General features: G+C 39.6%; 1 protein-coding gene across 3 annotated transcripts in view; it reads left to right on the forward strand.

Annotated features, from left to right (window-relative positions):
* Positions 1–6,156, forward strand: part of RBMS3 (RNA binding motif single stranded interacting protein 3) — a 712,273-nt gene extending 706,117 nt beyond the window's left edge. For all 3 annotated transcript variants that reach the window (XM_030969590.1, XM_030969580.1, XM_030969583.1), the window contains exon 16: positions 46–6,156. In XM_030969590.1, the coding sequence (XP_030825450.1) occupies positions 46–52 (7 nt within the window). In that variant the 3' untranslated portion in view covers positions 53–6,156. The remainder of the gene's footprint in view (positions 1–45) is intronic.
* The last annotated feature ends 5,018 nt before the right edge of the window (positions 6,157–11,174 follow it).

Here is an 11,174-nt window from a genome sequence, read left to right on the forward strand (position 1 = left end):
AGTTGTTTTGACTTAATGACCACTTTAATTCAATTGTTTTTACAGACAATAAACAGGACTGAAGAATGTCGGTCTGAAATCTTTGCCTTGAATGGAGAAACTTCACTGAACAAGAAGTTGGCTTCCAGTTTGCACAGGCGTCAAATGAATGCTTTTTTTTTTTTCTACCTTTCCCAACGAAAACAAAACAGTGTTTTTATGTGCTGTGCAAATGGTTCCGTCATGTAGTCTGACAATTTTATTTTTGCTATTTTTCTTTTTTTTTTCAACTAAAGGAAAAACCCAGAGGAAAAATGCTGGGTTGACATTTCATCTGGACGAACATTTGAATTCAGAATTTACCTGGAGATGTAGCTAGATTTTTTTTTTTAACAGAAAAACTGATGATGTCAAGAGGGAGCAAGTTGCGATGAAAACCAATTGTCTTCCTCAAAAATTAAGCTACTCTTTTTCTCTCATTTTCTTTTTCTTCTTGTTTTAATCTAGAGTATTTTTTTGGGGTTTTTTTTGTTTTGTTTTTTTTTTAAAGAAATGTTTAGGTAAGGTTTATCTTGAATCTTAATTGCCTTAATTTTAAGGACGTCAAAGGCTCTCAAGGCAAGCTGTCAACGTCTTGTTAGAAAACCCGAGAATGAATTGAAACTGCTCACACCGGTGCTGGTGCAGAAGTTTAATAGACTGAGTTTTTGGGGTGAACAAAAAATAAACTGTACAGTTTAAAAGAAAATGATTTTCTTCTTTTGAAGAAAAGTTGATGATAAAAGGAACTGTGGCAACTGAAAGGATTGGAAAAATGCTGGGACTTTTATGAACTTTGTCTTAAGTGTTGACAGAAAAAAAATCTAGAAGGGTAAAGCATTTTACAGTAAAGTTATTGAATTGAGAAAAAAACTTGCTGCATTATAGAGAATGCAGGGTTTTTTTCTTGCAGAATGCAGATTTTTTTATTTACGGAGCGTGATCGCTAGCAAAAGCATTAGTGCTTTTTATCTGCAGTCTTTTTTATGAGCTTTAAGAAGTTTTTAGTCCGCTTTGCTTGTCACATTGCAAAAACCTAGCTTAAGAGCATTAAAAAAACTTAAGTAGATAGGAGCTTATGGTCAAAAAAAGTGCAAAAAAAGCAATAGATAGAAGAAATTGTTGACAATTTCTGTAGTCTTTCCTAGTTGTGAACAAATGCAGCCTATGGATGGCCTATTTTATACCAAAGATGAAGTGACACCCTAACGCAGTCCAGAAGATAGAGGGTTTTTTTCTTTTTTTTATCTTTATTTGACCTACGTGGCCGGACCAGTTCTTACTTTCTTGTTTGTTTAAACTATCTTCCACTGGTGTTTTACATACTGCATATGTTTATAGTGGAAATTTCAGAATAGTTGGTATCAGAAGCTGTCCAGGTTTTTGATGATGTGCTTTGGAGAGCATTCCAAAGCAAGGGGGATTGGGCTACCAACTAATCTGTCCAGGCAGGCTTTAATTTTGGGGACATTTTCTCTTTAATTACCTGATCTTTGGTATTTCTACTGAAACAACAGTCTTCCTTCTGAATTCTAACATACCAATTCATTCTTCACCTCAGTCTTTGTCATCGTCCAGCATGCATAGCCACCTTAATTGTGCATTTATTTCTCAGTGTTGCATTTGAGTTTCCAGGTAGATAAAAGAGAAAGCAAACTTGATATCTGTTCTCATTTTAGCTTTCCCATACAAGCAGAAATTTTGAAAAATTATGTTGTATTGTCATGCAGGCAGGAAGTTAAAAATTGTTCTTCTCTGCTATGATTTCTGTTGTCTTAATATGTTGGCTGACAATCACTAATTAGTATGATCAGGCAAAAAAAATTAAATTTAATCCACCAAAACCTGTTTTAGGAATGACAGTTATTTTCCATATATAAATCTTGATTATGGCCCTTACTTCTTCCAAACAGACAAATGAAAAAGGTGAGAAGGAAGTCAAAAGATGATTTTTTTCCTTAAGGAGGCAGAAGTGAAGCAGCATTTCCATATATACATACATACACACATATCTATGTGTAAATATTAAACCAAACATTTTTAAAATTTCCTCCATCCAGAAGAGAGGGGAAGGCTCATCACATTTACTGTGGTGGATTAGAGACAGGGTATCCATTAAAAATAAGGAAAATGAAAACATATGTATTGGATCAATCTGATTCAGCTGCCCAATCTTAAAAAGAGGTCTGTGTTTCCCTAACCTGACTTTTTTGGGGAAAAGAACACAATTATTTTTTTAAATTGATAAAACAATATCGTATTTTTTAACATAATGGGAGGGGGGAGGGGGTTGCCAAGTAAATGCTGCTAGGTATGCAACATAGAAAAGAGAGAAATGGGAGTTCACATGGTTCTTCACCATAGGAAGAGGGCCTGATTTTCAGAAGTGATAAAACTTTTGCTTCCTCCAAAGTAGTTGTTGGTATTCAACACTTCTGAAAACCAGATGATGCCAAAGTAAAAGAACAACATCATCCACAACATGTTTTTAATTCAGAAACAAACCCCAAACCTCTCTTTCTGTTTCATGTGCTGTCTCATTACTTGTTGCTTTTTGAGAGGGGCACTTGAGTTTTGTCCTTGGATAAAGGTTCCCTCTTTCTTTAGAGGGCGTATGAGGGAAAAAATCAATCTAGCCTTATTTTCTTCCTTTCTACACACACTCTCTTTCTGTCTCTCTCTGAATTATTTGTACAAATGGAGATAACCCCAGGCACAAGTCAGTTAAATATGAAATAAAGACATTTGTTTCTGTGTTAGTTCTAATGTGACACACAAAAAGTCTCATTTACTATCAACAATGAGGCTACAAGGTAGCTACCATGTGGCTGATGAATATGCTGAGGTACCTTCTTGTTTCTATTCAGAACTCTGCTGCTTTATTTATACATTCAGAAACATTTTTCTTATTTTTTTCAGCAAAGTTAAACAATCTCAGTGTTTTTTTATTAAGCTAGGCAGGCAACATGATATCACAGTGCCTGTCACTTTAAAGTGTTTCAAGTGCATTCTGTATTAGAATTATTTCCTTTCTTTTCCATGCTATAATGTTCAATAGTGTGTGAAATCAAAAGAAACAAAGAAAAGAAGTAGAGGAAGAAGAAGAGGAAAGAAAATGGACCCCTTAAATGCAATTCATCATCTTACTGATCCCAAAAAAAACTGAACTGGTACTTGAAATCTATGAATTGTAAACACTGTGAGCCTTGATTATAAACAGTCATAGATCATAAGGTAAGAAAAAAGCTTATTTGGAATTTACAAAATTCTCAGAAAGTCGTAACTCATTTCTAAAAGTTATAAATGAGATAAAAGTGAACAGTGAAATAGCAGCACACTTGCTGCATGGGTGTTGTCACTTGGTGGCCTCTGAAATCTTAAACTGGTTTTCTTTATGTTTGTTCTGGCTAATATGGTTTTTTGAAGGTTTATAGTTATGCTCTGTTTAGTTTCTGGTTTCCATTTTTTTTTTAAGACCTGAATTTGTAAAGTCAAATATCTTTGTCTTGCCAAATTAGCTTTAAATATCAGGAGAGTTCCTGAAAGATTGCAGAAGCAACTCTAGATGTCTAAGGCAATGGTGCCTGGCCCAGAGGTCTAGAAGTAATATCAAATCCATAAACTGAACTGCGTACGTACTTTCCATCACACCTGAATTCTTGTAAATAATCAAATCTGGATGTTCAGGTTTGGTAATTTTTTTTTTAACCTTAAAAGATAAATACAAAAGGGGTGTCAGAAAACTATGAATTATGGCTAGAAAATTCTGAATACCTGGGCTTGTCACTTAACATTGAGGAAAAAAAAAAAAAGACACAGTGGAACTGAAGAGAGTGTTATATTTGCAGGTGCTGACCCGAGTGTAGATCAGGGCACTGAAAAAATCTCACTGTTCCTACTGAGATTGCAGAGGGACTCTTCTTCCTATCTGGCTCTACTGCTGGTTTTGTAAGCACTTTTCACCTGTGACAGTCAGGCCTCAAGTTGTGAATGTCCTCTTTTTGCCTTCTGGTGAAACAGACTCTTGAAATGTCCTTAGCCTGTGCTTACTTGTGTAGTTCTGTTTACCAAGAGACTGCCTTGGTTGTGTTGGTCAAGAAATCCACCGTAATGCAGAATGAGGCATATCTGAGAGCAATTGCATCACATTGTATCATCTTCTGCTATGGATGCATGCCCAAACCTGGAAGATAAAGGCTGGTCATTAGAGAAGTGAGGGCTTAAACTTTCAATGGGCAATTGGACTGTAGCATTCGAATGGATTTTTACTCGAGTAAAAATCAAATGAAGGGTATTATTTATGTATGTATGTGTACCAAAACTCAGCAAATTTGAGGAAGCCTGCATTGTAATAAAGTTTATTTTTAATATGTCATAGTATTTGGATCTATATTATGTTGTTTATGGTACTGAAGATTGAGACTGATCCTAAGTGTTTAAAAAATTGCCATGCTTCATGGTTTTAAGCTTGATGGTGCTCCTCATGCCACTTCATTTTAATGCTGAGGTTGACATGAGCAAAACAGGTTTAGGCAGACTCACTTAACTCCACCTATAGCAAGAGTCATGCTAAAGAGTGATAATGTGCTTAAAGTAATGAATCAATCCATTTTTAGTGATGAGACCAAATGTGGTAGTTGAAGATAGTAATGTTTGATACACGCGTGGTCAACATTTCCTTTCAAAACTTTATTTAACATGAAATTGGTCTGGATATAAAAGTGCCCTAGGGTAGGGGATTTTCCTGGTCTTTCTCGCTAGCCCACGTGAACCAAGAAAACAGTCACGGTGTGATGGAAATGCAAAACAGAAAACAACAAAACTGCTGACATTTGGTGCATTGGTCGTTTCTGTTTAATGACAATTGACTCTAGTAACGAGGATTCCTTTCATTTCTAATATGCATACCCACAGTCATGCACGCACACCTTCTCAGAAGGAGGGCTGAGTGAGCAGCAGACTTCTCCTCCCCTTCAGTGGAGCAGATTTCTAGAATCTCAGCAAGCAGCAAAGATGCAGAGTAAGGAGAGTTATTTTCCTCTCAAAAAGAGCACCAACTTTTTCTATCTTGCTCCTGTCACCCAAATAGGCTAGAGCTCTGTATTTACCCCAGAGATTTATTCACCTTTGTGCCTCAAAGCAGGCAGAAGAGACCCTTTCTTCTCCCCTTTATTAACATGCTCTTTGTTAAAATTGAACAAAAAATTATGAGAGTAAAGCTGTAAAAGAAATTAATCCAAGCACTGGTTCAGGTTTCCATGGTAAGAAAAAATTCTTGTGTTTATCGAAGTTGTTCAGTTCAACTGTTAATTCCCCAACAGTGACAGCTGAGTTCTTTCACCTTAATAAAAATGTGTAATGAAGTGGAAAATGTCAGCCCTTGACAGGTTCACAAATCCATTTTTCCTTGTAGGTCCAAAGCCTGCAAGGTGTAAGCACCTTCCAAGATCTGGATCTGTTGTCCTTAAAAGAGTACCTGCCCAACGTCAGTTTTCTGCCTTTAAGTGTCTTTCTCTTGGATAATAATTTTATGAATTTGGTGAAATTTACAGTCAGTTATATTTTTAAAAGCCCAAAAATACAGCCTAAAGAAGAGAACATGATGTTTATGTAATTGAAGTATTATTAAATATGATGTATTCCAGAGTGGAAGAAATTCTACTATCTTTTTGAGGCAAAACAATTTTATGTAAAACCAGGAAGTGTACAGAATTCATTTAGGAATTTTTAATTGTTTTCCTTTTTAAAGGAGAATGAATAGATTCTATCTGTAAGAAAAATCAAAGCAGCTTTGAAAGCAGATGAACTTCCTATCAAGAAAACATGCATCACAAAAATGGGTCAGAGGTTCTTTACAGCCCTTACAGACTTCACTGCAGCCAAAATGTAGAATACAGAACCTCTGTGATACATTTAAATTATGAATCTTATTTATATGGGCATCTGTGTGCTGATGTCTCAGAATGTCTCTGAAAGATCTGTACTGCTATGATTTTTTTTATGTTTTCCATTTGTAACACAGTCCTAAATAGCTGCCATTTTCCCACTCCTGGGGCTTTCTGTAGATCAGTGGATGTTAGGTTTAAACTTCTGTTTTCTTTGATGAAGCTTTCAATAAAAAAATAAAGAAAGAAAAGAGCTGGGTGACTCTGTGTTCTTGTGGCACCTTTCTGGAGAGGTTTCCCAAGGCTCTGACTCCTGTGGCTGAGCACAGAGGGAGCGGAAAGGCTTTGCAGCAAAGTCTGCCTCCTCTGCACCTTCGCCAAATGGAAGGGAGGAATCAGAGAGACAGGACAGCTCTGCTGCACAGCCACCCACGTGCTAGGAGGTGAAATCCAGGAGGAAGTGTTTCTCACACCCACTGCTGGTGGGTATCTGCTGTCCAGGCTCTCAGCTGTGCACCTGCTGGAAGAACATTGCCTCTCCTTCTGAGGTTTATTTTAAAGAGTGACTTCAGGGCAAAAGTTGCAACATGGAAGACAGAAAATCTTTATTTGTGGAATAAGTACAGCCTAAGCAGTGGTAGAGTGAGCCATACTTCATCTTGAAAGGAAAGTGGAAAGTAAATTGCCTCCTCAGCCATATCTCACAGGGAACAAGGTTTTTGGTGCATTCCCTGTGGCTGCTTCACTCAGCAGCTCTCTTGTTGCCATGTGCACTTCTTCCCATCAGGCAGTTTCTGTGGAAAAAGTGAGGATGGGGTGGAAGGGTTCAGCTCCAGTCTCCTTCCCAGCCAAAAAAAGAGGCTTTGTTCACAGGTTGGGAATCACTGAGTGCTCCTTTTTACCTACCAGGAGTGTGCCTGTCTCCTTCAGCCCAATACATGTTTTGTGGGATCGCCTGCACACTTTCTTTTCACTTTGTTTTGCCCAATGAAATATGCATCAATGAGCTTTTAATTCCCTTCAGCTTAATCAGGAAAGAACAAAGAAATCCTTAGAGGAATAAGATGAGGAAGCAGGTGAGAGGGGATTTTGCAAGTGCACCTGTACTGAAATGTGCATTACTGCTGGCTGTGATGATGGTGAGAAAAGGAGGAAGGCAGAAGGCTAAAGCTGCAGCCTGCCTGGAACTCTGAGCGGTGGCTGAGGAGGCTGGGGAGATCAGCAGAAAGTGGGACACTGTGTTCCCCTAACACAGATGGTGCAAAGGTGGTTTATAGCTGATGTTCTGGGGTCAGGTTCATCTTTGTCACTGCCAGGACTGCTCCATTTCCTAGATCATTCCACTTCAAGCTCTACCAAAATGAAATTGCTAACACCTGTGGCATTAGTGCTTTTGGTTTTATTGTCTGTCAGTTGGCTCTCTGTGTGCATATGGAACCAGTCTAAGGGGAGTTTGCATCAGCTTCCACAGAAGTTCAGGTAAGAACGCTTTATCTTCTCATCCTCTTGGCCCCAGTGTCAGTGTCAAAACAAAAAAAAGTTAATTGGCAAATTATATAATTGTATCTGTCTTAGCCTTAGAATTAAAATAACAAGGACAAATGGGGCTTTGTTATGTGTGAGGTGTGTTTGTTCCAGAGGGCAAAAGCTGTTTTTATCAGTAGTCTGCATCTGGAATGGATGTCCATGACTTCCCTGTGGAGAAAGGAAGGTCCTTTGATTGTCACTCCTTGAGATTTCAGGTAGAGGGGAAGAGAGAAAGCAAATCAATAGCTGTTGTAGCATAAATTCAGGACAATTCCACAATTAGCAGGTTTATATAAATTTTAATTTTAATATTTTGGATGACCAGAGTTTTCCCATTAAGACCAAGGTCTCAGAGTGCCAATAATGATCAGCAAACACAGAAGCAAAGGGTCAGGAGCAGACAGGACTGCAGCAGAAGTTACTGAAGCCATGATTCAAACCAAAGTGTCCACCTGACTGTTGGCAAACCTGCTGTGGCCTTTGTGTCTCAGCTCCTTGCCCCATTCGTGTCAATCTTATCTTCAGCAGAGCACTGTGCACTGGGCAAAGGCCTCCATGTGGCTCAGGCCAGCACCAGCCACCGTGCTAATTAATGGCTAACAGAAGTGCTCCTGAGGCTGCAGGCAATGGGAGGATTTCTGCAAGGCAGATAACAAGCCTGCCTGGAGGGGAACGTGCTGCCCAGCACATCCAGACAGGAGGCTGCAGCTGCCCACTGCTGCACGCGAGGCAGGCGTGGGATGACTCCCATCTCTGCAGATGGGAGACAGGCAGGACACAGCACATCCCTCCACTGAAGCCCTCCCAGGGCCTGTCAGTTTGGGGAAACACATACATGGTCATCAAGGTTTGTTTACCAATGTTACAATGTTTCTGAAAAAAATCCACTTTTTGGCAAGGTCCTGTGACCAAACGATTCCTTCCTTTTCAAAATTTATGTGTACAGACCTCTGCCCAAGGTGTGCTCACTTTTAGCAGGTGCTTTGCACAGGTACCTCACTGAACTTACTTGAAGGAGCATAAATTATAGCTAAATAATCTACTAGATATGTGCACTGCTTCAAATGGAGGAGCTGAAAGTCGATGCAGTTAAAATGATGCAGCTATTTTTAAAAGTTGAATGGGCTTATGTTTATAGTGTGACTAGCTGAGGCCCTAGGTTCTGCTGCATGGAAATGCTGCTGAAAAATAGAACTGTGTGAGAAAAAGATAGAAACCATTATTTACACTTATTATTTGGTTTATTTCACCATTTTTTACCAGTCAGTACATTCTCTGTCTTTTGTGGAATTCAGCCATTGACACGCAGCCAACTGAAATTTGTGTAAGCTCCTTGAACATAATTCCTGTGGGATTGAGTTCCATGTTTTTCACTCAGAAATCATTTCCTCCTTATTAAGAGTTGTGCTACATAATACGGCAGCTGACGAGGATGGTCTCTTCCTCAGGTAGAGCAACTTCTGCCTGGTGTTAATCTTGTATGAAATGTTCCTTAGTGGAGCTCAGGCTCCTCTGAGCTTTCCACACATCATCTTGCATTTTTCTAGTTTTGGTGGCATGCAAAGTTGCACTGCCACCACTGAGTCTCTTTTTAGTGTAGAGGAAGGGGCAGAAGCAGGGAAGCAGACGCATCTCCTCAGCTGATACCAAGACACAGCAATCCTTAGCTGAAGAAAAGAGCAACCACTGCACAGAAAACTGAGTAAGCCACCAGGAGAAGTGGAGAGCTGACCCAGTGCTTCCTTTCTCCATTTGTGCTGCAAGTTCCAGGTTCTCCTCTTAGCAAGCGCTCTGAGAGCCTGGCTCTCTTGCTCTAAAGGTAAGTCTTTGAGAGGCACAGAGAGCTACCATAAAAAAAAAAAATCAGTTTATCAGTTTTGCAATATTTCACCCCTGTTTCTCAGCTGTGACCCTTCAGTGTTATGTCCCATGCATGCTTCCAAATGAGCAAGTAAATATTTATTACTGTAACACACAGTGACCTCAGTCTCCATCGGATGCCATGCAAACACCGAAGACATATTCTGCTAGGCTTATGAGGGAGGGAAAAATGACCTGCCTAATCTATTCAGTGATTCAGATTTCTGCTAGACCCTCTGACACAGCTGAGTTCAGTGGGATTTGGTATTTCTTGTTACTTTTCACAGCAATAGTTGGCTATAACATAGAGTTCAAGGACTGCTTTCCAAAATCTGTTATCCTTTTCACATACTGATTGTGCTATGAGGGCTTTGGGATATAAACAGCTGTTTGCAGATGCTGATTTTTGGAGAACATCCAATTCTTTTTTTTTTTCCAGAAGAAAAAATGTTCAAAAGAAACATCTACTACTGCTTAGAAAAATAGAGTTACCCAGTAGTTTCAGCGCCACCAAAATCATCTGGAGGTGCATGATTCACCCCTGTGCAGATCTGTATGGCAAGGATGAAATATTTCTTCAATCCAAAAAGACGGCCAGACTGACCTTTACAAGGTACTAAAGCTTTGAGCGTGCTCTGGGTAGTGATGAGTGTTGTCTGTAGCAATGACTGAGACAGGATGCTCACAGCAGGGCTGTTTCTACCACACAAGGAAACTGGTTTGTCTTTGTAGAAAAGTGCCTCATCTGAACATAACTTTAATGTCTTGTGCAGTGAGCTGGCCATAAAATTGGCCCTTCTTTTGTCTTTTGCACTGGGGACAGTGCTTGCATCAGATGTTTTTTCTGAAAATGACAGTTTTTCCTTGCTTTCCCTTTGAAAATGACCCTTTCCATGCTCACAGCATGCTGGGAACTGTGTCTGTACTTCTAGTGAGGATGATGCCTTGTCAAGGCTGACCTAGAACAGAGGCTAGACAAAGTTAAACAATAAAGTAGATCTTTATTAAAAGGCCTCAGTGGATACACCTTGGGCAGCACAAGAGCCCAGCCAGGGCTACATCCAAGATGAACCCAAAATGGTCACAAAAATGGACAACCAGTCACAAGATCTCTCGCTTTTATAAGTTCTGGTCCATTTGCATATTGGAGTTAATTGTCCAATTATAGCTTTAGGTTATGAAGTCCCATCCTTCTTGTTTTTCTCTCTTCAGTCCACATTGTTTATGCTCTTGGGCCTGAAATTTGGATCAGTTGTCCTTAGTCCCAAGCTAGAAAAGGCATTGTTTTGTCTAGCTGCTCTGTGAAGGGAGCTTACCATCCCTTAATATGAAGCTCAGAACTACACACTAAAGCAGTACAGAATCTGAAAAATGTAAATGCTAAAACCTAAGGCATCAAGGACTCTGCTCCTGCAGAGAGGCATGAGAGGCGCCTGGACAATGAAGGTTTTCTTTCACACCAAGGGCTTCCCTGGACTGCAGCAAAAAGACCATTTGCCAGTCCTGCCTGTGTGAATTATGTTTATTGCTGTAACATGTTTAGCTCTTGCAGCCAGCTCCTCTTGACAGGAAGTCCTGAGAACAAGTCTTTCGTGTCTCCTCTCCACCAAAAGAAAAAAAAAAAAATGTCAGAAACTTCCTCCAGCTGTGGAGACCCAGGATCAGGGAATTGCAACAGCAAAAACCTCTGCTCTTTGGCTAAATTATAGCTGGTTTTATTAGAGCTTCCTGCTCCTCCCAATCCACTTCAAGCTTATTTATCTCTCCCTTCCGTATGACACATTCTGTCTGACATGCAGAGTTTAACTTTCTGAGTTGATTTCTATTACTTGCCTACACAGCACTGAAGAGAAGCCTTCAAAAAGTATAGCTTCAACAAGCTAA

This window comes from Camarhynchus parvulus, chromosome 2, assembly GCF_901933205.1.
Source record: "Camarhynchus parvulus chromosome 2, STF_HiC, whole genome shotgun sequence".
Taxonomy (NCBI): Eukaryota; Metazoa; Chordata; class Aves; order Passeriformes; family Thraupidae; genus Camarhynchus; species Camarhynchus parvulus.